We start from the raw sequence: 24222 nt of genomic DNA on the forward strand, positions 1-24222 counted from the left end.
TAGTTCGTTGATTCAGGGTGCCATTTCAAAACCCTTTGTAAAGGTTTGGGGGATCCTTGGAAAAATCCCTCCCCTTCTCCACTTTGCCTAGGGGTTTTTGTAGTGGATGGTTTCATTGTCATCCTTTGTATGCCTTTCTAGATAGTTAGTTTCTAGAAGCAAAGTTTTGGGTGACTTAAAAAACCCTCAAAGATTTTGGGTCCTTTTGGAAATCCATTAGTTCGATCTATTATTCAGTTACTATGTTCTAGTCTCTCTTTTGTACTGGGTTTAGGGCACTTCAAACCCTACTTATCTAATAAAATATATTTAATAATTTTAGTCTTAACATAATAAGTCAAATTCAATTTTCCTAATTGTTAATAATATAATAGGAATTCATATATATATATATATATATATATATATATATATATATATATATATGTTCATCATAATATTAATTAACTTGTATTGATGGTCAAAATGACATATCAACATAAGGGAAATATTAAAAGCTCTTCACTACTTATAGAGATAGATATCTCATCAAGCCTTAGTGCACTAAAAAATCTCAAAGGTCCATGATATTTTTCCTATTCAATGTCATTTGTTAAGTTTCTAGGTTTACATTTATCAAATATATTATAGTTTCAATATTTCCATTCATTATGTAACCATTTTAATCTAATTTTGATGATGGATCCTCATTGTTTAGGTAAATGTACAATCTGAAGATAAAATTTTATTATTTAACAATTTAACCCATTTGTCCACGACAACATTTATTTTAAATTTTATGTCAATATAAATTAAATCCCTTTGAAAGGTCTTCATAAATCCATCTAAATAAAAAATATGAGTAAAGAATGAGATTATAGAAGGAAAAATAAAACCAAATTTTCCTAAAATCTTGTCTACAATTAATACTAGAGATAATTTTAACTTTAATCTATCAATAGCTAGACTCATCATCACACAATCTTAATCAAAGTTGGTGCAATCTTACAATAGATATAGTTGTGGCATTCCCTTAAGTTGAAGATAGTTACACTAGCTCTTAGAAATAGAGGGCCTATGTGTTTTTGTTACTAATTCAAATAATATTTATTTACAAGTCCCGCATCTCTATTTATTGTAATATATTATATCTATTATATCTTGATTTTACAATAGATATATTCGTAGCATTCATTTGAGTTGAAGATAGTTACACTAGCTCTTAAAAATTGGAAAATTATGTTATTTACCAGACTAATTCAAATAATAATTGTGATTTGATATTGTGAAAGAGAATATTTGAAATCTTTTCTGTAGTTTTAATCTTAAAGAAGATTTGATTGCCCTTACAATTAACTATTATACTCTTTATTGATTTTCAAGGAATAACAACTTAGAATTATTAATGCCTTTCCCGACCTGGTCAAACCCTTGAATTATTATTTAGCATCAAATCTATATGTAGAGAAGTTCAAAAGTCATGGAGACAACTCATTCACTATCTTCCTTGAAATATACAACCTCCTATTGTTGTTTCGATGCCATAAAATATTTTTGTCTTCATTCAAATATAATAAATTTGACAATTAAATAAAAAAAATTGAACAACAATATATTTTTTCAATGGCTATTTTCTAATTGAACCAATTCAAAAATACATATTGAAATCAAAATTAATGTTTATAATAATCTACTTTTCCAACTTGTCATAGAAAATGACTATTATTATTTATATACTAGTGCTCATGTCATTCAAGCCATTCAAGCCATTATCATATTTGAAATTCGATTCAATGAATTAAAAGTGTGACATGCAATTTAAAAAGAAAAGATTTTATAATAATTATTTCCAATAGTAAGTAATATAAAAAAAATAAAAATAAAAAATAAAAATTAAAATAAAATTGTTTAAAATGGAAAATCTTATGTACACTATAAAATTCTTATCATGATTAATATTTTCTGATTCAATTGTGTGTTAGCTTTTGTGTCAATGTTTGGATCACCCTCTTGATCTATCATTAAAATGAATTAATATTTCTTACAAAATTCTCTTTGAAATTTTTTAATTTTATTTTGAATAGAAAAAATGAATTTGAAATGAAACGATTTAAAATATTCCCTATACAAAATTTAAAAAATAATAAGAGATCAATAATGAAAGCAATATATATCCAACAAAACACAAAGCTATCAATTGTTTCAGTATTGACTCTGGTAGAAGTCGCTTGCATGACTAGAGTCTTCTAGAACCCGCTATTTGAAACTTTCCACAGGCGTGGCCTCTCTACCAGACATTGCAGTCACAATAACAAAACAAAACGAAAATGACTTACATGCCTTTCGAAAAGCAGGATAGAAATTTGAATTTATTGTTGTGGCATTTAATTTTGTCATTGTTGATTTTGATACCATTGTAGTGCACGCCGCCATTATTTCAATGTTATCTTCAGATTTCAGGTCAAGTCATCTTACAACTATTACTTCACCCACGCTGCCGACTTCTCCATTGACTGCACTTCGCTCTCCTATTAAACATGCAGCTAGAACCAAAGCCTTTGTGCTGACATTTAGTCCTTAGGAATCTTTTTTGATCATTTCTTTGTAAAATAAGTGCATGGAAAAAGTCAAAAGAGGTTTGTTAAAGGATATGTGTTTTTAAAGTGGAATAGTTCAACAGGATAAAATCTTATTTTGGATTATTTTCTGGATCAAAGTACATAAACAATATAGCAAGATTTAGTTTCGGAGTCAAATAACATTCATTCAGTGAGCAGATCAGCAAAAATGCCCAAAGATCAGCAAACATAGTAGAATCTATACTCCCATAAACCCTCAGAAATCTTCTACAATTGAATTTAGAAATGGCGAGGAAACGGATTGTAGCCCTAACATGGTTCAAGAATTCTTTCCTGCCCTTTGCTCTGTATATTCTACTGCATAAATGCCAATCAACGACAACTGACATGGGAGACAGCCTTCCAGTAGGGACTTCCCTCGTCGGAAATCAGACTTTGGTCTCGAAGAATGGCACCTTTGCATTTGGATTTTTCAGTCCCCAAAAAACCAATAACTGGTATATTGGCATCTGCTATGCCAAAGTGTCGGAGAAAACATTTGTATGGGTAGCTAACCGCGAAAATCCTGTGAGAAACATTCCCGGCGTTTTAAATTTATCAAGAGATGGTTATCTTCGACTGTTTGATTTACGTGGACGATTAATTTGTCGTCCGACAACAGCTTGAAGGCGTCTCGGGCATCTTTGTTGGAATCAGGTAATTTGGTTATGCTCAGAACACGGGCCGGGAAAGTTTGGGAAAGTTTCCAAGATCCGGTGGATACATGGCTGCCAGGGACGAAGATTCGGAAAGGAATGAAACTCACTTCTTGGAAGAGCTCTTCTGATCCGGCACCTGGGCCTTTCTATTTACAAATGGATCCTTCACCAGCAAGCACTCAGTTTTTGGTGTTCTCTCACAACACTGGTCCGTACTGGTCTAGCGGAGAGTGGAACGGAAAATATTTCGCAAATATGCCAGGAATTGCCTCGGCAGGCTCCCATGTTAAAATAGTGTGTGTAACGCTTCCTCCTTCAAGAATGTACTGCACATATACAACCAAGGGTATGATAATGGAACGCTTAATTTTGAAAAAGAATGGTGAACTTTGGGGGTACTATATGATACAAAATGGTGGGTGGATGCTGGATGCGTTCGGACCCAGGGATCAATGCATTGTTTATGGTGTGTGTGGGGCTAACGCAGTATGCATTGACTATACACAGCTGAATGCTCATGTCACAGGCAATGCCAATGACACCTGTACATGTCTACAGGGGTTCAGGCCCCAAAACAGCCATGCTTGGGATTCTCAAGAGTGGTGGTTAAGTGGTTGTGTTCGGCGAAGTCCATTGCAGTGCTCTCTCTCAAATTCTACCGACGGTTTTTTGGAAGTGAAGGACAAGATTTTGGCCGACGATGAAGCGGCTGCATATAGCAAGGATCAAACTCTGAGTGGATGCCAACTTGCCTGCCTCAACAACTGCTCATGCATGGCCTTTTGGTTCAGTAGCTCATCTCTTCCTGTGTGTCGATTGCGGTTTGGGGATCTGATGAACGTGCGCGATTCCCCCGGCGGTCAGTCATTCTATCTCCGTTTGGCAGCTTCTGAGTTACAAGGTTCGACATCTAAGCCAAGAAATAAATCCTTTGGCCTTCACATTTTGCTTCCTGGGGGCGCTGCGGGTCTTGTTCTTGTTCTTGTTCTTGTTCTGGCCGTGTTTATTATGTGGAAACGTGGAAGAATGGTAAAGGAGGATGAGGTCCCCACATCTCTCAGAGCATTCACTTTCCGAAAGTTGCGAGTTGCAACTAAGAATTTTAGGCATAAGCTGGGAAGAGGATCATTCGGCTCGGTGTTCAAAGGTACTCTAGCAGACAAAACTCTCATTGCTGTCAAAAAGTTAGAGGGTTTAGCAGGAACAGAAAAGCAATTTCGTGCAGAAATTAGTACCATTAGTGCAATACAACATGTGAATCTGGTCAGGCTGTTCGGATTTTGTGCGGAGGAATCTCGAAGGCTACTCGTTTATGAGTACATGCCCAACGCCTCTCTTGATTCCTTTCTGCTCCGTGGGAAAGAGTGAGAAGTGCAAGGGAAGATATTAAGTTGGAAAACCAGATTGCAGATAGCGTTGGGCACTGCGCGAGGACTAGCTTATCTTCCCGATGAATGCAGAGATCGCCTCATTCACTGTGATATTAAGCCAGAAAACATTCTCCTTGATGCCGATTTTTGTCCCAAAGTAGCTGATTTTGGTCTGGCAAAGTTAGTAGGTAGAAATTTCAGCCGCGTCCTGACTACCACGAGAGGAACGATAGATTATTTGGCTCCAGAATGGATCTCCGGTATTCCCATCACTCCCAAGGCGGACGTGTATAGTTTTGGCATGACATTGCTGGAGATTATTTCAGGACGAAGGAATGTGGACCTCACTGTGCCCCAGCCTAGCTCCTATTTCTTCCCTCTCTGCGCTGTCGATCAATTCCATAAAGGAAACCTGATGGCTATTGTTGATGGAGGGATATCAGGTGAGGCAGATGCTGAAGAGGTGAGAAGGACTGTTACAGCGAGCATATTACGCATTCAAAGAGATGAAGTGGTTAGGCCAACAATGGCTCAAGTCGTGCAATTACTCCAAGGGACAGTGGAGACCACCGCACCTCAATTTCAGCTGTCTGTCGATAGTCTTCGAGATCACCCTTTATGCGAGGAAGATGGCCTTCATATTCAACTGTTAGTCATTTTCTATAAAGTTTCTATATATGGTCATTCTAATAGTAGTTAAAACTAGCAGTTAGCCATGTTAATGCCGTCTATCTAGTTTTATTGGCAGAAATCAGTAATTGAATTTGGCAAAATATTTTTAATATATTATTTCAAAACAATTATTAATGTTAGTGTAGACTGATTTCCTAATCTTCAATGATATAAATATTGATTGCAATTTTTTGTCTTTTTTTTGATGGAGGTCCCACGATCCCGACCTCATCATCTCTTATGATGTCAGAGCCTTGTACTCAGCAAGACTTGATCCCTGGTGGGCTCATTTAGAGCCTTTCAACTTCACCAGTAGACCAAGGGCCCATTCAGGATTGCAAATATTAAATTTTAACAATATTTATTAAAGTGGGTTATCTTTCAATTAGGTAGCTGTTGTTGTAGCTTTTATATATTAATATGACAATTTCTATGACATCAATTTTCTTCGTTGGAATTTTTTTTTTATAGTTTTCCTACCTTCATGTATACAAACTAGTTTGAAGATGATGCTAGCTTTAACCAAGACATCTATTCTGTTCCTTTTAAAACATTATTAATTGTCTTATAAAAAAATTATATTTTCTTATCTTCATGTATAGCACCAAGTTTGAAGATGATACTAGCTTTAACTAATAAACAAATATCAAAAAGCATTTCTTTTAGTATTACATGCCCTTTTTCGAAGGCATTACACGTCATTTTCAAAAGGAACCTAGTGAAATTGAGTTCTATGCTTGCAATCATACAAGGATTCAAGTTGAAATAAATGCAATATTTCTACTTATGCTATTGATCCTCTAGAATTAACTTTTTCGTTTCATGCTATTATTAGTTTCTAGATAGTGCGGTTTAATTTTTAAGCATGTGTCAAAAGTTCTTAAAATTGTCTAGAACCATTATGCATTTGAAGAGTTTTTTTCCAATTAAAATTATTTCCTATTTCGTTCAACGCGAAAATGTTATATCTTTCAAGTTTCTTGGTATAAAATAGGGGAACTCGTGCAGATTAATTTCCTAGAGCATTCCCAGACAAGGGAAATTGCAGCAAACAATTACTTAAATTTTAGTACAACCAATTCATACTCAACACATTGTTAAATTAAAAATCTTCCAAAATTTATTGGAAGTTACCAGGAATTAATACAACCCAATGTTAATTACTTGTAGTCTTTAGGGTAAATTTGTGAAATTTCTTTAGTCCTCTAGTATCTACCCAACACCAATATTGGTATATTTCTTTTGAAAATTAATATCATTGTGTCCTTCCTTCACTTTCTAGAATATATTTTCCTTTAGTAATATACATAAATTTGTTCCTTGCCAATACTCTATTTTACCTTGCAGATTTCTCTTCATTTTGTCCTTGTGCAACAAAACTATGGAAAATTTTGTTTGTTCTTCTCTTACCCAAGCTTACCAAACTCTCCATTTGACATAGAAACAAGCCTTTCTTCTCTATCCTTTTCATTTTATGCATAGTCCAAAAGCTTCCCTCTATTCATTCTTGCACAACACTTTTCTTTTCTACTTGTTTGTATCTTATTTGTCAAAGACTTATGGCTTTTTCCTGAAATTTTGGTACTCAGTCTCTTTAGTTTCCCACACCCCTTTTCTTCTCTTCTCATGAACAAAAACAAGGAAAACATTAAAAATCCTGATCTAGCCCGTGTATTTCCCTTTCATATCTCGCGACTTTTCAGTTTCCTTGTTTCTAAATCTCAACACAAGCTCTATATTTCTTATGATGTGGCTACTGGATATTGTTGGTCATTTCTACTACTAGGATATGTTGTTTTAATTGATGTCAAAATATTCCTTTGATTTGTTCCATTGATTGTAGATTGGGAAAATCGTATAATCCGGTTTGTAGTGTTGATTTTGCAAAGTTCGGTATATCCTCTGGTATATTTTGGTGTGATCAAATCTTGTGCTGAGATTTTGGGAAATTTCTTGGGATGGTCTTGTGTATCTTCATTTCAGATGGTTCATGATTTGATGCTCTACAAGTCATCTTTCGTTGTGACAGTTGCTGATTGGTTGTGTTCTTGAGCTTTCAAACATTGACCAATAAAAATTTGAAAAGTGGTGTTGGTGCGGCTATTCCTAATGATTCTAACATTATTGTTGATGTTTTTTAGTCATTTTCTATTTGTTTTGGTGATCTACATTGATCATTGTGCAAGATTTTGGTTGTTTCTATCAATCGATGATGAATTACGTGTTATGCAATTTTCTTGGTGGTGTAGCGTGTTGCGCTTGATCTTTGCACGATTTCCGGTGGAGTTGTGCATTTGGGAATTTGATTTAGGACCATGTTATGCCATGTAAACCATTATATTGGTCTGGTGGTTGATCTTTGTATCATGTGATATAATTTTGTAATTGGGGATTGAGGGTTTAGCCGATCTTGTTTTCAAGGTTGATGAATTGTATATATAGGTGATATAGTCATGTAATTTAGGTGTTGATGTTGTGTCTGCATTATTAGAGATAGGTTTATGTGTGAACAAGTGATTTATCATTAGGTGTTGAGTTTGATGTTAGATTGGTGTTGTAGGGCAGACTTCTATTCTTAGCTAGAACTCTAATTAGGCATTTGGAGATGCTATTATTTCATTTCATTTCTTCTGGATTGTATTCCAAATCTTATTATGAGTCAATGAGACTTTCCTAAGGCTTGTAACCTTCTGGGCCATTATATTTGAGTAGTGAGCTCTAGGCAGTGTGCTTGAATGCATGTGCCTTCCCCATTGTAATTTTTTTGCATACTACTACAGATTATCATCTTACTATGGGTACGTTCCCATGATGGTTTTCCCTTAACCAGGTTTTCCACGTCAAAATCATGGTGTTGTATGTTGTGTTGTTAATTTTCTTATCTATCTTATTACTGTAGTTTATCAAATTTGTGTTTTGTTTGATAATCTGGTGAAGATTGATTCAACACCCCTCTCAGTCTTCCAAATTGGTTGGAACTCCTATGGTGACTGGTTGTAAATTGTCTAAGAATGATGAATCTCATAAAGGTAATCATAGTTTGTACAGATCTATGGTTGGTGGACTGTTGTATCTTACTTAGACTAGGCTAGACATTATGCATGATGTGTGCATGGGTGCTAGATATCAAGTTGATCCAAAAGAGAGTCATGTCACTGTTGTGAAGAGGATATTCAGATACTTGAAGGGAACTATGGACTATGAATTATGGTATCTGAGGAGTGATGATTTCATGCTATGTGCCTACATTGATGCTGATGTGGCTAGTAATATTGATGAACAAAAGAGCACTATTAGTGGAGAATTCTTTCTAGGTAAGAAGTTGGTTTCATGGGCTATCAAGAAACAAGATTCAGTGTCCTTATCTACTACTGAAGATGAGTACATTGTTCCTGCTAGTAATTGCATTTAGGTAGTTTGGATGAAGCAAATGCCAACGAATGTCAGAATTATTTATGATGAGCCTACTGCTATATAATGTTATAATTCTAGTGCCATTAACATGTCAAAGAATCATGTGCAACATTCAAAGACTAAGCATGTGTTGATCAAATATCATTACTTGAGAGAGCAAGTCAGGGAAGAGAAGGTGGAGTTGGAGTATATATCTACAAAGGAACACATAGATGATATTTTCACCAAGCCTTTTCCTGTAGATACATTTGTCTACTTGAATGACAAGTTAGGGGTATCGACCCCTCTTGATGAGAACTAGTTGCATTAAGTTTCATCAATCTAGTGGATTTCAGAGCCTTATCTTTTTATCCGAATTGGTGAGTTGGAGTTGCTCCTCTTGTGGAGTAGTTGTTGATGTGGTTATGTATTTTAGGGGTAGAGAGATTCTGTTTCTGTCTTTCACGAGAGAGAGTTTGGTTTTATGTTTTATAGCTTTGGTATTTTTGTCAAAGGGGGAGAGAGATCATGTGAATTTTTTTTTTCTAAGTGCTGATCTTAGGGGGACTTTGCTAGAGATATCTTCTTTTCTTTGTATTGACTATTTTTCACATTCATATGTTGCCATCAATGCCAAAGGGGGAGAATGTTAGATATTGTTGATCATTTTTGTTGCTAGGATATGTTGTTATCATTTATGTCAACATATTTCTATGATTTGTTCAGGGGATTGCAGATTGGAAAGATCTTATGATCTGGTTTGTAGTGTTGGTTTGCTGATCACTATTTTGTAGAGTTCGGCATACCCTCCGATATATTCCAGTGTGATCAGATCTTGTGTTGAGATTTTGGGATATTTTTTGGGAGGGTCTTGTGTATCTTCATTTCATATGCTTCATGATTTTGTGTTGTGCAATATATCTTTCTTATTGACAGTTACTGATTGGTTGTGTTCTTGAGCTTTCAAATGTTGATCAATGAAGATTTGAAAAGTGGTATTGGTGTAGCTATTCTTGATGATTCTAACATTATTTTTGATGTTTCTTAGTTATGTCCTATTCATTTTGGTGATCCACATTGATTGTTGCATGAGTTTCTGGTGGTTTCTATCAACCAGTTAAGATTTGCGTGTTATGCGATTTTGCTGGTGGTGTAGCGTGTTGCGGTTGATCTTGGCATGATTTTTGGTGGAGTTGTGCATTTGGGAATTTGATTTAGGATCATGTTATTCTATGTAAACCATTATATTAGTCCAATGGTCAATGTTTGTATCGCGTGATGTTATTTTGTAGTTAAGGGTTGAGGGTTTAGCCGACCTTGTTATCAAGGTTGATGAATTGTATATATAGGTGATATACTCATGTAATTTAGGTGTCCATTTTGTGTCTGCATTATTAGAGAGAGGTTTGTGTGCGAACAAGTGATTTATCCTTCGATGTTGAGTTTGAGGTGAGATTGGTGTTGTAGGACAAATATCTGTGCTTGACCAACACTATAAGATCGGGCATTTGGAGATGCTATTCTTTCAGTTTATTTCTTCCAAAATGTATTTTGAATCTTATTGTAAGTCAGTGAGACTCCACTGAGGGTTGTAGCCTTCTGAGCCATTATATTTGAGTAGTGAGCTCTAGGGAGTGTTCCTGAATGCATGTGCCTTCCCTATTGTATCATCTTACTACGGGTAGGTTCCCATGATGGTTTTTCCCTTAACCAGGTTTTCCACATTGAAATCTTGGTGTTGTGTTGTGTTGTTAATTTTCTTATCTATCTTATTACTAGAATTTATAAGATTTCTGTTTTGTTTGATATTTTGGTGAAGACTAATTCACCCCCCCTCTTAGTCTTCCTTCTTGGTTGTTGCTAACAGTGACACCCTCTAAATTAAATATATTTTATTTATACATTTTTATTGTATCTTTATTTATTTTGAATGAAATAAATATTCATATTACCAACACCACAAATTTAAATAATAAATTATGTTTTTGAAATCAAATTTAAACAAAGTTCCACAATATTATGAGGCAACGAGACATCAACACATACTCAAATAAAATCAAACCAAAACAACTTGGACTCAACAACTAGAAAGGTAATTTTTTTTTGGTTTATATCAATTGTTAGTTGACCTAGATGCTTCAATGTCAAACACTATGGGTGTGAAATTTGTTAACATAACTTACAAAAACTAGTTGATTGATCAAATAACCCTTCCAAGTTGAAAAAAACCCATAGAAAACTCCACCATTGAAAATACTTCCTTCTTCTCATGTTCCAGAACTTGGCATGTCTAATTCCCTTCTTCTTTGCCAAATATTCTCTTGAATTCTTCTTCTTCTTTCAAACCTATACCCAGCATTAATTGACTCCATCCAATAAACTCCTTCATTCTACTCCATTTCTTTGATAGACAAATTGAGATAATTGATTCCATAGAAATTAAACATTTTCATTTCAGAATTTCTAATTTTCCAATCTTCCTAAATTTTCTCTTTTACATCAACTTATTTCTCTTTTCCACAAATTTCTACTTCATCTTCTATATGGAAAAAATAATTTACCTCATCACCACAAAATTTAAAAAATTCAAAGATTACCTATTTTGCCTTCACTATGACAACCTCTTTCTATGTTAGTGCTGAAATATTTTTCTCTCTTACAATTGCACTTTCCAATATTTGCCAATTCTCCAAACTGATCTCAATCATGGCTACAATTTCATCTTCCTTATCCTTTACTATTTGCATAATGTCCTTTAAAAATAAACTACTATGAGAAGAATAATGGAACTCAACTTTATGCATTTGTTGATCTTCATCTTCCTTATTTATCGAAACTATTGCAAGCTTTGGTATATTTGCCAAGCATGAAATCTCCTTCTCTAACTCTTTCATAAATATCTTTCTAAAAACTAAACATACATTTGATTTATCTTCATTTTTTTTCACTGTTCTTCAACAAATTCAAAGTGTATTCTTTTCCAACTTTCTTTTTTGTCTATGTTCAATTACCATTATGAACATCTTGTCTAACAAATTTTCATGGGATTACAAAAATTAAATGACAAACATGTTCCAACATCACATCACAAATAATCTTATCTTTGTAAATGCCAATCTAAAGATTTACCAAACATTTCTCATTCACCATCAAATTATGCTCCTTTTGCAATCATGAAACTTGATAGGGGTTGGGATGTTTGACTCTTTTCAATTTAAACATATTTATAAGAATCTCTCTGAATACTATATTGTCAGTGCTATTGCTATCCACAATGACTCTGCCACATTTGTCATTCACTTTACACCTTGTTTGAAATAGGCTTCTTTTTGGCTTGGTTCCAATTTCTCCTTATTCTTATTTAACAAAAGTATTTTCATCATTAACAACTTTCCTTCCACTCTTGCCTCCTTTCCTCTACCTCCATCATCTTGGATTTATGGATATTTCAATGCTTAATTTCCCAATTCCCCACTTTGGAAATATGTAATATTGAAATTTCTTCCTCTACCCCTTCTAGATAACCCTCTTTCATGAGGGTAGTCTCCAATTCCTTTTCCTTATAACACACTTATATGAGATGTTCCTTCTTCCTCTTTCTAATTTTGGTTACCTCTACCACTATTGGACTATTCTATTCCATGTAAAATTTTGCCTCTACCTTGAAACTTGTTTTGTTGTCTGCTATACAATTTTTTCTTCTACTTCAAATCATATTGATATTGTTCTTCTACACTATGCACATTAATCAAACTTATTTCATATTGGATTGATATGCATAGTCCATTTGAGTATCTTAAAACTTGCTCCATGCCATCCTATACATGATCGACCATTATTCTTAATTGGTAGAACTCTTTGGTGTACTTCGCAACCCTAATCTCAGTTTTCTTAAAATTTTGGAGTTTCCTAAATTAATTGGTTTGTTGGTTCTTTGGAATATTTTTTTTTAATTGTTCAATGCCATGATCTTATTTTATCATTTAATCTTTTCTCCCTACCTATTTATAGGTGATCTCACCATAGGGATGCTTGCCTCTTCAATTTGGTGCATGCATAATTGACTTTCTCATCTTCTTCTACATTTTCATGTTCAAAGTGTGTCCATTTCAATAATCTAATCCAACAAATATTTTGCATTTAAATTACCATTGAAGTTTGGAAAATCAAATTGAGGCTTAGATTTTATCCTTGTGATAGCCTTGATGAACATTTCCTCTCCTAGATCGAGCCCTAGTTGATTCACTTTCTCACCTTCTTCAACAATATCCTCTTCTTCATCTTCACTAATGTCCTCCATGGAGGCTCATCTTCTCTCAGCCATGTCCATTGTGTCCATTCATGTTGTAAGACCTGTAATTACCTCTATAATTTTAGGCTCCACACTTCTACGTCCTCTACCTCTCTAACCCTATCCTTTGCATACCATATTGGTTGCCTCTAGTATTCCTCTCAATAAAAACAAAATTGGTCTTTTAAAAATTGGTGCAAACCAATTTACTAGAGATTTACTAGACAAGGGAAATTACAACAAACACATACTTAAGTTTTAGTGCAATAAATTGATACTCAACAAAAATTGTTAAACTGAAAGTATTTCAAACTTTATAGGAAGTTGCTAGGAATTTACAACCTATTTCTAATTGCTTGTAGTCTTCGAGCTAAGATTTATGAAATTTGTTCAATCCTTTAGTATCTACCCCATGCCAACATTAGTATATTTCTTTTGAAAATTAATATCACTACACCCTTCCTCCACTTGCTAGTATATGATTTCCTTTAGAAATGTACAAAAATTTGTTCCTTATCAATACTCTATTTAACCTTACAATTGTTTCTTCATTGGTCTTTGCGCAACAAAAATATGAATTTTTTTGTTTGTTCTTCTTTTACCCAAGCTGAATCAACTCTCCATTTGACATAGGCATAAGCCTTTCTTCTCTATCATTTTTCTTCTATGCAAAATCCAAAATATTCCCTCTATTCATTCTTGTGAAACATTTTTATTTCTTGCGTGTATGTATCTTCTTTTCTAGATACTTCTACCTTTTCACATGCATTCATCACTTCTTTTTCATGAAATTTTTATGCTTGGTCTCTTCATTTTTCCACATGCCTTTCTTATCTTCTCATGCATAGTAGAAAGAGAAACTTTCAAAATTCTTAACTGTCTTGCATATTTCCCTTTGATATCTCATGAACTTTCAATTTCCTCTATTTTAAAACTCAATGCAAACTTTATATTTCTTATGGCGTGGAACCCTTTAAATTATATGCATGTTTTCCATATATTTCTCTATTTTTATTTAATTTGGATACATAAACAATTGTATTACCAACACCACAAGTGTAAATAATAAACTATATTTCTAAAAACAAATTTGTTTTAAGATATGTTGCACAAATAGGGAAGTCACATGAGTACACTGCATGATGCAGAATACAAGGTGCCACTCCACTGATAATAGGAACTTATCTCCTATTATGTATTGTGTGGATCATAGATCTCTAATATAAGATGATGTAAAGGCATGTTGAGATGCCAGTACACAAGAAGAAGTGATGGGTTTGCCAACTTGACAAACCAGAAGGGATATGGTGAGAGTTGATCAGGGAGAAGGCAAGGTTGAGTAGATGCAAATAGAGGAATGTGGCTTGACTAAAGATGGTGTCTGGTGAAGGGTGATGATAGAATGCCATCAAGAAGGTTTAACGGTATATAAGTCCATTGATAATATGAGAAATGGTTTAGATGCAGATGTCTTCCTACCTTGTGGGATCAACATACTCAAGAAAGACATGTCTGATGACTGGTCAAGGTATTCCACCAAAAGTTCAGTAGAGAGAAGACACGATGAGTTAATCGGTAGAGTGTGATATATCGACAGGTTCTGTATATTGACAAAGAAGAGAAACCAGTAGAAGTGTTTGGTCAATGATCCAATTTGGACCAACATGCAATGCCAAGCTGGTAGATGGTAGACATGGATGCCACTTGAAGTCAAGGTGACAAACCTGCATTTGGATAAAGATTGAATGTACACCGACAAGGTAGTTGCAGGGTTGGTCGACATTAATGGAGGGTCTCACAAATCATGGGAAATGTTGCAGAGATTTTTGCAAGGGTTTGTGGCTCGAGGTCTTGAGGACATTTACGAACCAGCTAAGAGTGATTGAGGAGTTCGTGGTGGATGAAGGAAATAGTGAAACCAAATTGTAGTGTTTGACCAAGAGACTAGCCGATAGGGTAAAAAGGAGATCACTAGAGATGGAAGACATGATCTAGGCGGCGCATAAATGGCATATTTTTGAAGATTGGGAGTCTGGAAGATCAGATCAACCAAGATCTTATTAGATTTGGTTTGCCTTGAGGATGGTGAAGAAACCCTAACTGCCTAGAATTTGAATGAGCTTTCAGCGGGAAAACCAATCTATAAATATGAAGGCAAAAAGACATTGAGTTGTTGCCGCTAATGAGAAGAAAGACATTGTGCTATTGCGAAGTTACTAAGTGTTATTTCTGTATGTGAAAGCAAATCAGCCAAGTGCTTAGAGAGTATGGGATACAAGAGGGAGAGTGAAGAGAAGAACTGGTAGTGTTTATACCAGTAGAGAAAAAGTAAAGAGCACTGAAGAGAAGGCAGATAGTGAACTAGTAGAGCTTAGAACAGATAAAGTGCAGAATAGTAAGGAGGAGATACTACAAAGAAGAAGAGTAGAAGAAGTGCACTGGTAGGGCTTATCGATTGAGAAGCAGAAGGTGTGAGCAGCAAGAGAAAGTGAGTCGGTGTTGCAGAGATGGTATCATATGAGCAGAGTAAGGTATTTGAAATGGTTGCAAGATATACTTGTAACAAGATGACTACTTTTGTATTTGAAGTTTACTTTAATAAAACTAAGTTGTAGCTCCTTTGGGTTGTAGCCCATTAAGTTAGGGGCTGGTGCTCCTTGGGTTGGTGCCCTAAACTTGTAACATTATTTTCATTGTGAGGCTGGATTGGAGCAGTAGACTCCAACATCATTGCTCACCGAGGTTTTTCCCATCTTGGGTTTTCCTCGTACATGCTAATGTTATGAGATGTCTCCTTGTGTGTGATTTCATTTGTGTTGGTTTCCCCACTAACTGGTAAGACTGCATTGAGTTAGATCCATTAACCAGTATTCTCACATAGGATAGCTAAAGGGAAAATTTTTGAAAATCACTGATTCACCACCTCCCCCTCTCACTAGTGCAATGTGTCTAACAATTGGTATCAAAGCTTAGGTTCCCAGTTAGACGAGATTTCTCCAGCTTGGGTAGATTCAGGCGTAAGGACACAATGGATTGTTTAGTGTCAGTCTCTATTCCTATATTTGATGGTTGAAACTTTCCTATCTAGAGTTATAGAATGGAAGTCTTCCTATCCTCTTTATGGTTTGATTTATGGATGCCAGTAGTTGAAGGTCTCCCTAGAAAGGCTAGTCTTCCTACCAGATCTATTGAAGAAAGAAGAAACCAGTTCAATGAAGAAGCCATGAAAGCTATAAACAATGGACTCACCAGTGATGTCTCCTCACAGGTGGATAGACGCACATCAACAAAGAGCTTACGGGTAAAATTTAAGAGGATCTATGGAAATGAGCCCACTACTATAGAATCAACATGCGAAGGGAATGTGAGAAATACATCTCATGTTTGTAAGGATGATGAAGATAGAACTGTTTGCAGTAGCAACCGTGATGAAGAAGGAACCCACCTCTTCATGGCTCAAGAATTTGAAAGTGGCAGGGCAAATAGTTCCCCCCGACAAGATGTGTTTGGAAGTGATGAGGAAGGGGAAGAAGAGGTTGAAGCAGAAGTTGATCTTGAGGGAGAGCTTGTGAATGCACTTGAAGAACTCAGCAGAGTTAGAAGGGAATACAAGCTATTCAAGAATGCAGCTATTATGGAGCAGAACCGGCTGACAAAATGCCTTGAAGATATTGAGAAATGCTTCTCAAAGTTAAAGTCTCGGGAAGAAAATACAAATATGTGCCGGTGTGAAGATCTAGCCTCTCAACTATAAATAAAAGAAAAAGAACACAAGAAGCTGCTCGGAGAAAAGAAAGTTCTCCAAAGTGACCTTAGGAAATGTAAGGAGGAGCTCAAGGTAAGAATCCAAGCTGATGGTAGAAGTCATGTCTCATACAAAATGCTGAAGAAGCAAAGGCATGCCAAGGACACCAAAGAATTAGGAAGTGGTGCCGGTGAATGCTCCACTAGCTAGAATGTCCCCCTCAATGACATTCTTCTTTTCTCCTCAAATGGAGGAAACAATGGCCAGACCTTTCCAGTTAGAAATGTCCCTCGAATAAAGGTTGACTTAACCACAACTAGTGAGGACTTGCAGACTAGGATGGAGACCAGTGCTGCAGAAAGGAAGAACAATGGAGATCCCAAAGGTAAAGTGAAAATGGGAGAAGACAACTTCACCGGAAGAAGGAAGATAAGAAAGCAACAAAGAAGACCCTCTACTGGTAGAGGAAAAAGAAATGCTACCACCCATAAGGGGAAGCAAGTATGGGAGAATAAAAGATCAGATGGAAGAGTTGCACAAACTGGACAACCAAGGATCCATTCTCTAAGAAGAAGAAATGGAGATGCAAAACTGGTAAGATTTCCTCATGCATGGAAACATAAATTGGTAAGTCATATGTCATCATTTGTTGGTTACTGGTTTGCATGTAATACTAATGGCCATAGGGTAGAAGAATTTAGAAAAAGATCTAGAAGGAATGATCCGAGATCTTGTAGAAATTATACTTATTCAAAAAAATGCATCTAAGAGTAGGTACATGCATATCCCCTCTCCCGGTTATGAAAATATTATTTGTCATAACTATAATGGATCTGGCCATAGAGATCTTGAATGTAGGAAGAGGAACCTGCAGTCATATGGAAGCCAAAAAACCAACTATGCTCTGCAGAAAGGTGAATACAGAGCATATGGAAATCAAAGACCTACATGGAACGAAAGGAGAAATCTCCCTACAGGAGAAAAAGGTCAACCAGTTTTGGTTGGTAGTCATAGTAACATGACTAGAAGGAGATGGTCAAACTGGTATGTCAAGAGATCTCCCAAGCATGATGTTGGGATGGATGTTGTGCTCTACTATAGCACTACTTCTAGCTGTGATGGAGAATTAGGAAATGGAAAGACCCATCAACAGAAGAAGGAAAGACTTGCTCCCATCCTTGGAAATGAGAAGATTGAGACCAAGAAGGTATGGAGGAAGAAGACCATGGACCAATACTGTGCACTCATTGCACAGGTGATATCTCCTAAGGCCTAAAGGATATGCAGGATCTTAGGGGGAGTAACATACTGAATTTATCATTCACCCCCTCAGTGGAAAATGGCAACATGGAAGAACACACTATTGCTGGTATGAAGGATGAAAGGAAAGTGATGAGTGTGTGTAGAGGCCGTATTAACTAAACAACTATAGACCAGTGTTGGATCACCACTACATGTCTCAATAAGTGAAGGCTAATAGTTGGAATTGGGTGTTAACCAGTATGTGCAAACTGTTACCAGCATGAATGGTAACAAATACTTACAGGTTATGAAAGACAATGAGGTTGGAGATTATTGCATTAGCCCCAGTAGCATGGAGTGAAGTTATGTCTCAAGTGGTGTTGGAAAATACCTGAATGACATATGTTGGCCCTGGTTGTTGATCATGCAGGCTTGCATATCTTTAGGCTAACCAGCTTATCTTATGGAATGATGATGTTATTGTGTAGTATTGTGTGAATTTAGGATCATGTCATAGGCTGTGGTGGATACAATGGAGCTGAAGGATCATCAGATGACCATATATGCAAAGCTAAACTAGTATATGAAGGAAATAGAAGTCTCGATATTGTACTTGATCGAAGATAAGAACCTGAGATGTATGACTTAGTGGGATTTCAAGTGCTTGTGATGAAGAGCTGGCTTGATTGAACTTGAAAGGTAACTACACTGACTGCCAAACTGTAGGAGATGTTACAGGATGATCGATAGTTGATGGTTAAGATCTCTCATCTCAAGTGCTATGAATTGAGAAGATGTAACAACCAATAACAAGTTAACAAGTGGTATCAAAGGAAATGTTACATCTAATGAAGACAAAGGGGGTGAAATTTCTTTGTCAAAGATTGGTAAATACAAGGAGAAATGATATTTTGATAGTGCCCTTTGCCATTGTTGTCAAAGGGGGAGAAAAGATTATGTAGTATGTTGGATACTACATGAGTTGACATCAATGCCAAAGGGGGAGATTGTTGGCATTGTGTTTTTATTGATGTTAACCGGTATGGGATGACTATCGGTAGAAGAACATGTCATCAACATATGTGCAACACTGCTATGAAGGAGTACAAGATGTGATATCTTGGATATCACCTTGTGTTGTAGAACATTGGTAACGTAAGGAAAAAAGTGTCATCAAATGGATGACCACTGGTGTTACCGGTACACAAGTTAGTGCTTGACTTGTGTGGATGAGATGGTAAGGTGATCATCCTAGTACACCAATAAGGAAAGGATGTCAATTGGCACATGATATATTGACATAACTGGAGTCAGATCAACCAAGTGAGTGGTTGAAAATCGGAAACGGTCATGACCAGTGCACAAACAGGATGGGCAAGGTGCTTGAGAAATTGGTGTGTGATGAAGAGGTGGAATGCTACCAAAATCACATCAACATAGGAGGAGAAGGATGAACAGGTCATCAATATGCTATGAGGTTGCAAATAGCAGGACTCCCACCGAATAAAGATGCAGTCATCATGAGAAGCAATGGCTGACATTGAATATGTTCACACCTAATCACATGTGCTTGTTTTAAGAAATGCTGCACAAACAGGGAAGTCACATGAGTACATTGCATGATGTAGAATACAAGGTGTCACTCCACCGATAAAAGGAACTTATCTCCTATTATGTATTGTGTGCATCATAGCTCTGTGAGATAAGAAGGTGTAAAGGCATGTTGAGATGCCAGTACATAAGAAGAAGTGATGGGTTTGCCAACTTGACAAACTGACAAAGATATGGTCATAGTTGATTAGGGAGAAGGCAAGGCTGAGCATATGCAAATAGAGGAATGTGGCTTGACTGAAGATGGTGTCCGGTGAAGGGTGATGACAAAATGTCATCAAGAAGGTTTACCGGTATATAAGTCCATCGGTAATATGAGAAAAGCTGTAGATGGAGATATATTCCTACCTTGTGGGATTGACATACTCAATAAAGACATGTTTGATGACTAGTCAAGGTATTCCACCAATAGTTTAGTAGAGAGAAGACATGATGAGTTAACCTGTAGAGTGTCTTATACTGGTAGGCTCTGTATACTGACAAAGAAGAGAAACTGATGGAAGTGTTTGGTCGGTGATTCTATCTGGACCAACATGAAATGCCAAGCTGGCAGATGGTAGACATGGATGCCACTTGGAGTCAAGGTGACAGACCTGCCTTTGGATAAAGATGGAATGTACACTAACAGGGTAGTTGCAGGGTTGGTCGACATTAATAGAGGGTCCCACAAATAATGAGAAATGTCACAAATCTTTTTGCAAGGGTTTGTGGCTTGAGGTATGGAGGACAACTATGAACCAGCTAAGAGTGATTGAGGAGATCGAGGTGGATGAAGGAAATAACAAAACCAAATCTTGGTGTTTGACCAAGAGGCCAGCTGATAGGGTAAAAAGAAGTTCGCCAGAGATGGAAGGCATGATCTAGGAGGCGCATAAATGGAAGATTTTTGCAGATTGGCAGTCTGGAAGATCAGATCGAACAAGATCTTATTAGATTTTCTTTTCCTCGAGGATGATGAATAAACCCTAACCACCTAGAATTTGAATGAGCTTTCGGCAGGAAAACTAATGTATAAATATGAAGGCAACAAGACATTGAGTTGTTGTCGCTGATGAGAAGAAAGACATTGTGCTATTGCGAATTGACTAAGTCTTATTTCTCTATGTGAAAGCAAATCATCCAAGTGCTCAGAGAGTATCTGATACAAGAGGGAGAGTGAAGAGAAGAATTGGTAGCGTTTATAGCGATAGAGAAAAAGTAAAGAGCACCGAAGAGAAGGCAGACAATGAACCGGTGGAGCTTAGAATTGATAAAGTGCAGAATAGTAAGGAGGAGATACTGCAGAGAAGAACAGCAGAAGAAGTGCACCGGTAGGGCTTACTAGTTGAGAAGTAGGAGGTGTGAGCAGCAAGAGAAAGTGATTCGGTGTTGCAGAGAAGGTATCTTACTGACAAAGTAAGGTATTTGAAATGGTTGCAAGATATACTTGTAACAAGATGACTACTTTTGTATTTGAAATTTACTTTAATAACATTGAGTTGTAGCTTGGTGCAGGGGTTGTAGCTCATTTGGGTTGTAGCCCATAAAGTCAGGAGTTGGTGCTCCTTGGGTTGGTTCCCTAAACTTTGTAATAGTGTTTTCATTGTGAGGCTGGATTGGAGCAGTAGACTCCAGCATCATTTCTCATCGAGGTTTTTCCCATCTTGGGTTTTCCTCATATATGCTAGTGTTGACCGGTGAGTAAGTATTGGAGACTGGTATGGTATGTCAACCGGTGAGTGATATGTTGGTAGGGTGTTGTTGCCAACTGGTAAGCTTGTGACTAGATGGGTAAAGGACACCATTATCCAATCAAGATTGTTTGCAATATACAAAATGTAGTGCATCCGACTACCGACCAGCTATACAAATAATTAATAGACGACTTACAACTGATTTATTAAGAAGATTAAAAATTAACTAACTACAATAACATATTATAATTACCTCTCACTTTCCTCAATCTACTTGTCCCCATCAAGTACTCCCCTTTTTTCCAATAAGGTTCTCAAGCCCGCTTCACCTCCCGGCCGAAGGATCAAAGATAGATGTCTCCTTGTGTGTGATTGCATTTGTGTTGGTTTCCCCACTAACCGGTAAGTTTGCATTGAGTTAGATCCATTAACTGGTATGCTCACATAGGATAGCTAAAGGGAAAAAGTTTAAAAACCACTGATTCACCCCCTCCCCCTCTGAGTGGTGCATTGTGTCTAACATGAACAATAACACAAAATGAAACATTATTTTGATTTCATCGAATTGTTTCTCATTACATTGCATTGTGGCTTTATAAAGCCAAATATATTCTCTCACTAAATTATTTATATGAATGTGTCTTCCCAACTAACCTAACTACTAACAATTTATTTTATTCACTAACTATTATCTTACTTACATTATAATAAATTTACAATACATGTCAATTTATTTTTTATTATTTAATCTTACCTAAAGTAGATGGAAACAATATAACATTGCCCCCCTATTACATCAAATTGGACCAATAGTAGAACATTGTAAGAGTTGAATGTGACCCTTCTAGAGGCTTTGATGAAGTAGCTTTTCTAATCCTCTTTACTCACCCAAGAAACACCAAAATAACTCTATTAGAAGATTCCTTATGTATAACATGAGAGAACATAAAGTGTCTCCATAATCCATGCACAATGAGAAAACACATTTCCTTCAAAAATATATATCTCCTCTAAGTGTGTGAAAATCCCTCCCCAATATTGCACATGAGAGAACAACTCTCTTTTGATAGTCTGCATCTTCTTCAATTGTGTGAAAATCCATTCTCTAATATTGTCAAAATAATCCCTCCTCTAATATATAGAAGAACCTCAACCAAATATGTATACATTAAATACACCCATAAGAAATCTTACGAAAAGTCAATCCCCCATGCTTCGAAGGGACACAGATACAAAAGGGTTCTTCTCATGTGATGAATTATCACTAAGTGATAAGATAGATCAAGATTATAAAATACCTACATCTTTTTATTCCTCACAACTCTAATATGACTCCTTATTCTTTCCTAGTTAGATGGAACATTAGAATTTCAAGAAACACCATTAGATAGAGAATCAACCATATAGTCTCCATGTACACATACATAAGAGGGTGTAGCTATTCCTAGAATTTTTTTTTATTTCGAACAAGAATGCACCTATTATAATAAATTTTCTGAAATTATCAGATAAAAGACTTGAAAAGAGAAAACTTCAATTGATGGATACATAGATATTTTAACTTGTAAGGACATCTTTCCATCCCTACATGACTTAGACAATAGTTATAAACTAACTCCTCCAAAACTCTTTTGTAATAATAATTTGCTAAGCCAAAATTTGTCACTAGCAAAAAAACTTTAGTATAAATTTAAAATTAGTCACATTCTTATGTTAGTTTATATGCCTTTTTTATGGAAAACATTATGTGAACTTACAAAAAATTATTATAATACAAAAAAATTACAAGACAACAACCATGGTTTGCCACTTCACTCTTGCAAACCTCTCTTCTTTCATATTGTCTTCAAAATATTTTCTTTTTTGAAATGAAATTCAATAATCATATAATCAAAGATGAAAACCTACATGATATAATAAACAAAACCCTTACATCCTTTTATGTACTATCTTCTACTTCCCTCAAAAAAATCTTGACACCTTTTTAAAACTATTTCAATCATTGTTTTGAGTGTCCAACATTGCACTACAATGATACTTATGTTTTCTATATAGTGTCATATTACCTTAATCCTTCCATTAAACTTATGTGCTTGACATAGATGTCAATGAACGAAAACCAACATGAAATAAGATTCTACCATCTTATTTCATTTATATTATAGCAAATAAAATTCAAATATATAACAACGGAAAACATTTTCTTATATCTAGATTGATAAATAAACTTGACTATTTCCTTGGCAAATCATGCCACCCTAGCAAGAAATAATCAACAAAATTATGTAGGATATCACACTTTTGGCTAAACATCTTGTTTCATATGCCTTCATTCACACTAATCTGCATTAGATATGAGCATTGATGATGTTCTCCTTAGTAAATTTACAATTCAAAGCAACATGGTAAAGGAGGTGGTAGATTTTATTATCATGATACTACTCTCTAAACATGGATTCTCTACATTTGGGTGGTTCGACAACTTCTTGATAATGTTGTCTGATTAGCTATTGCATATACAATAATTACTAGGAATCTCACCCTAAAGATCAAAATGCTTTCTTCAAAATGACAATTTGACTATGGACCTATAATTTTATATAGAAGGACTATAGTGATCCTATCATTATTTTTATACCAAAATAAAATGGGTGATTAGATTACAATTAAATTATACATAATTATTGTCTAACAACATTACAAAAGGATCATTTTATTTATTTGTGTGGTGTTTTGTTGGCTTCTCCTCCAAGCCTTTTGTTTTTTATCTGATTAGTATGGGTTGGGGCCCTTCTCCACTTTTTTTTTTTTTATTAAGGGAAAATCGGGTTTTCGAGGTACCCAAAATCACCAACTTATAGAAAAAAATTAAAATAAACAATCTAAGTTCACAAATACGGAAAAGTTGTCAAACAAACAAAAAGATAATAGACTAGACAAAAAGACAACAAGAACTAAAACTAGAAAAG

At 35.7% G+C, this 24222-nt stretch overlaps 1 protein-coding gene across 1 annotated transcript; it reads left to right on the plus strand.

The window, feature by feature from the left end:
- Positions 1–2843: 2843 nt before the first annotated feature.
- LOC131049184 (G-type lectin S-receptor-like serine/threonine-protein kinase At2g19130) lies at positions 2844–18596 on the plus strand. Its single transcript, XM_057983217.2, has 6 exons — positions 2844–3178; positions 3220–4620; positions 4717–5274; positions 17586–17982; positions 18229–18291; positions 18474–18596. Exons 1-6 carry the CDS (start codon positions 2844–2846, stop codon positions 18594–18596), a joined length of 2877 nt encoding a protein of 958 aa, XP_057839200.2.
- The last annotated feature ends 5626 nt before the right edge of the window (positions 18597–24222 follow it).

Source organism: Cryptomeria japonica, chromosome 5 (assembly GCF_030272615.1).
Source record: "Cryptomeria japonica chromosome 5, Sugi_1.0, whole genome shotgun sequence".
NCBI classification, from domain to species: Eukaryota; Viridiplantae; Streptophyta; class Pinopsida; order Cupressales; family Cupressaceae; genus Cryptomeria; species Cryptomeria japonica.

Excerpts from the sequence above, each read along its gene's own strand:
- LOC131049184 (XM_057983217.2), top strand. The coding sequence starts at position 2,844 with ATGGCGAGGAAACGGATTGTAGCCCTAACATGGTTCAAGAATTCTTTC. Across the intron at positions 4,621-4,716 it reads TTTCTGCTCCGTGGGAAAGA|AGATCGCCTCATTCACTGTG; the intron begins GTGAGAAGTGCA and ends CGATGAATGCAG. Across the intron at positions 17,983-18,228 it reads ACTGTGCACTCATTGCACAG|TATGTGCAAACTGTTACCAG; the intron begins GTGATATCTCCT and ends GGTGTTAACCAG.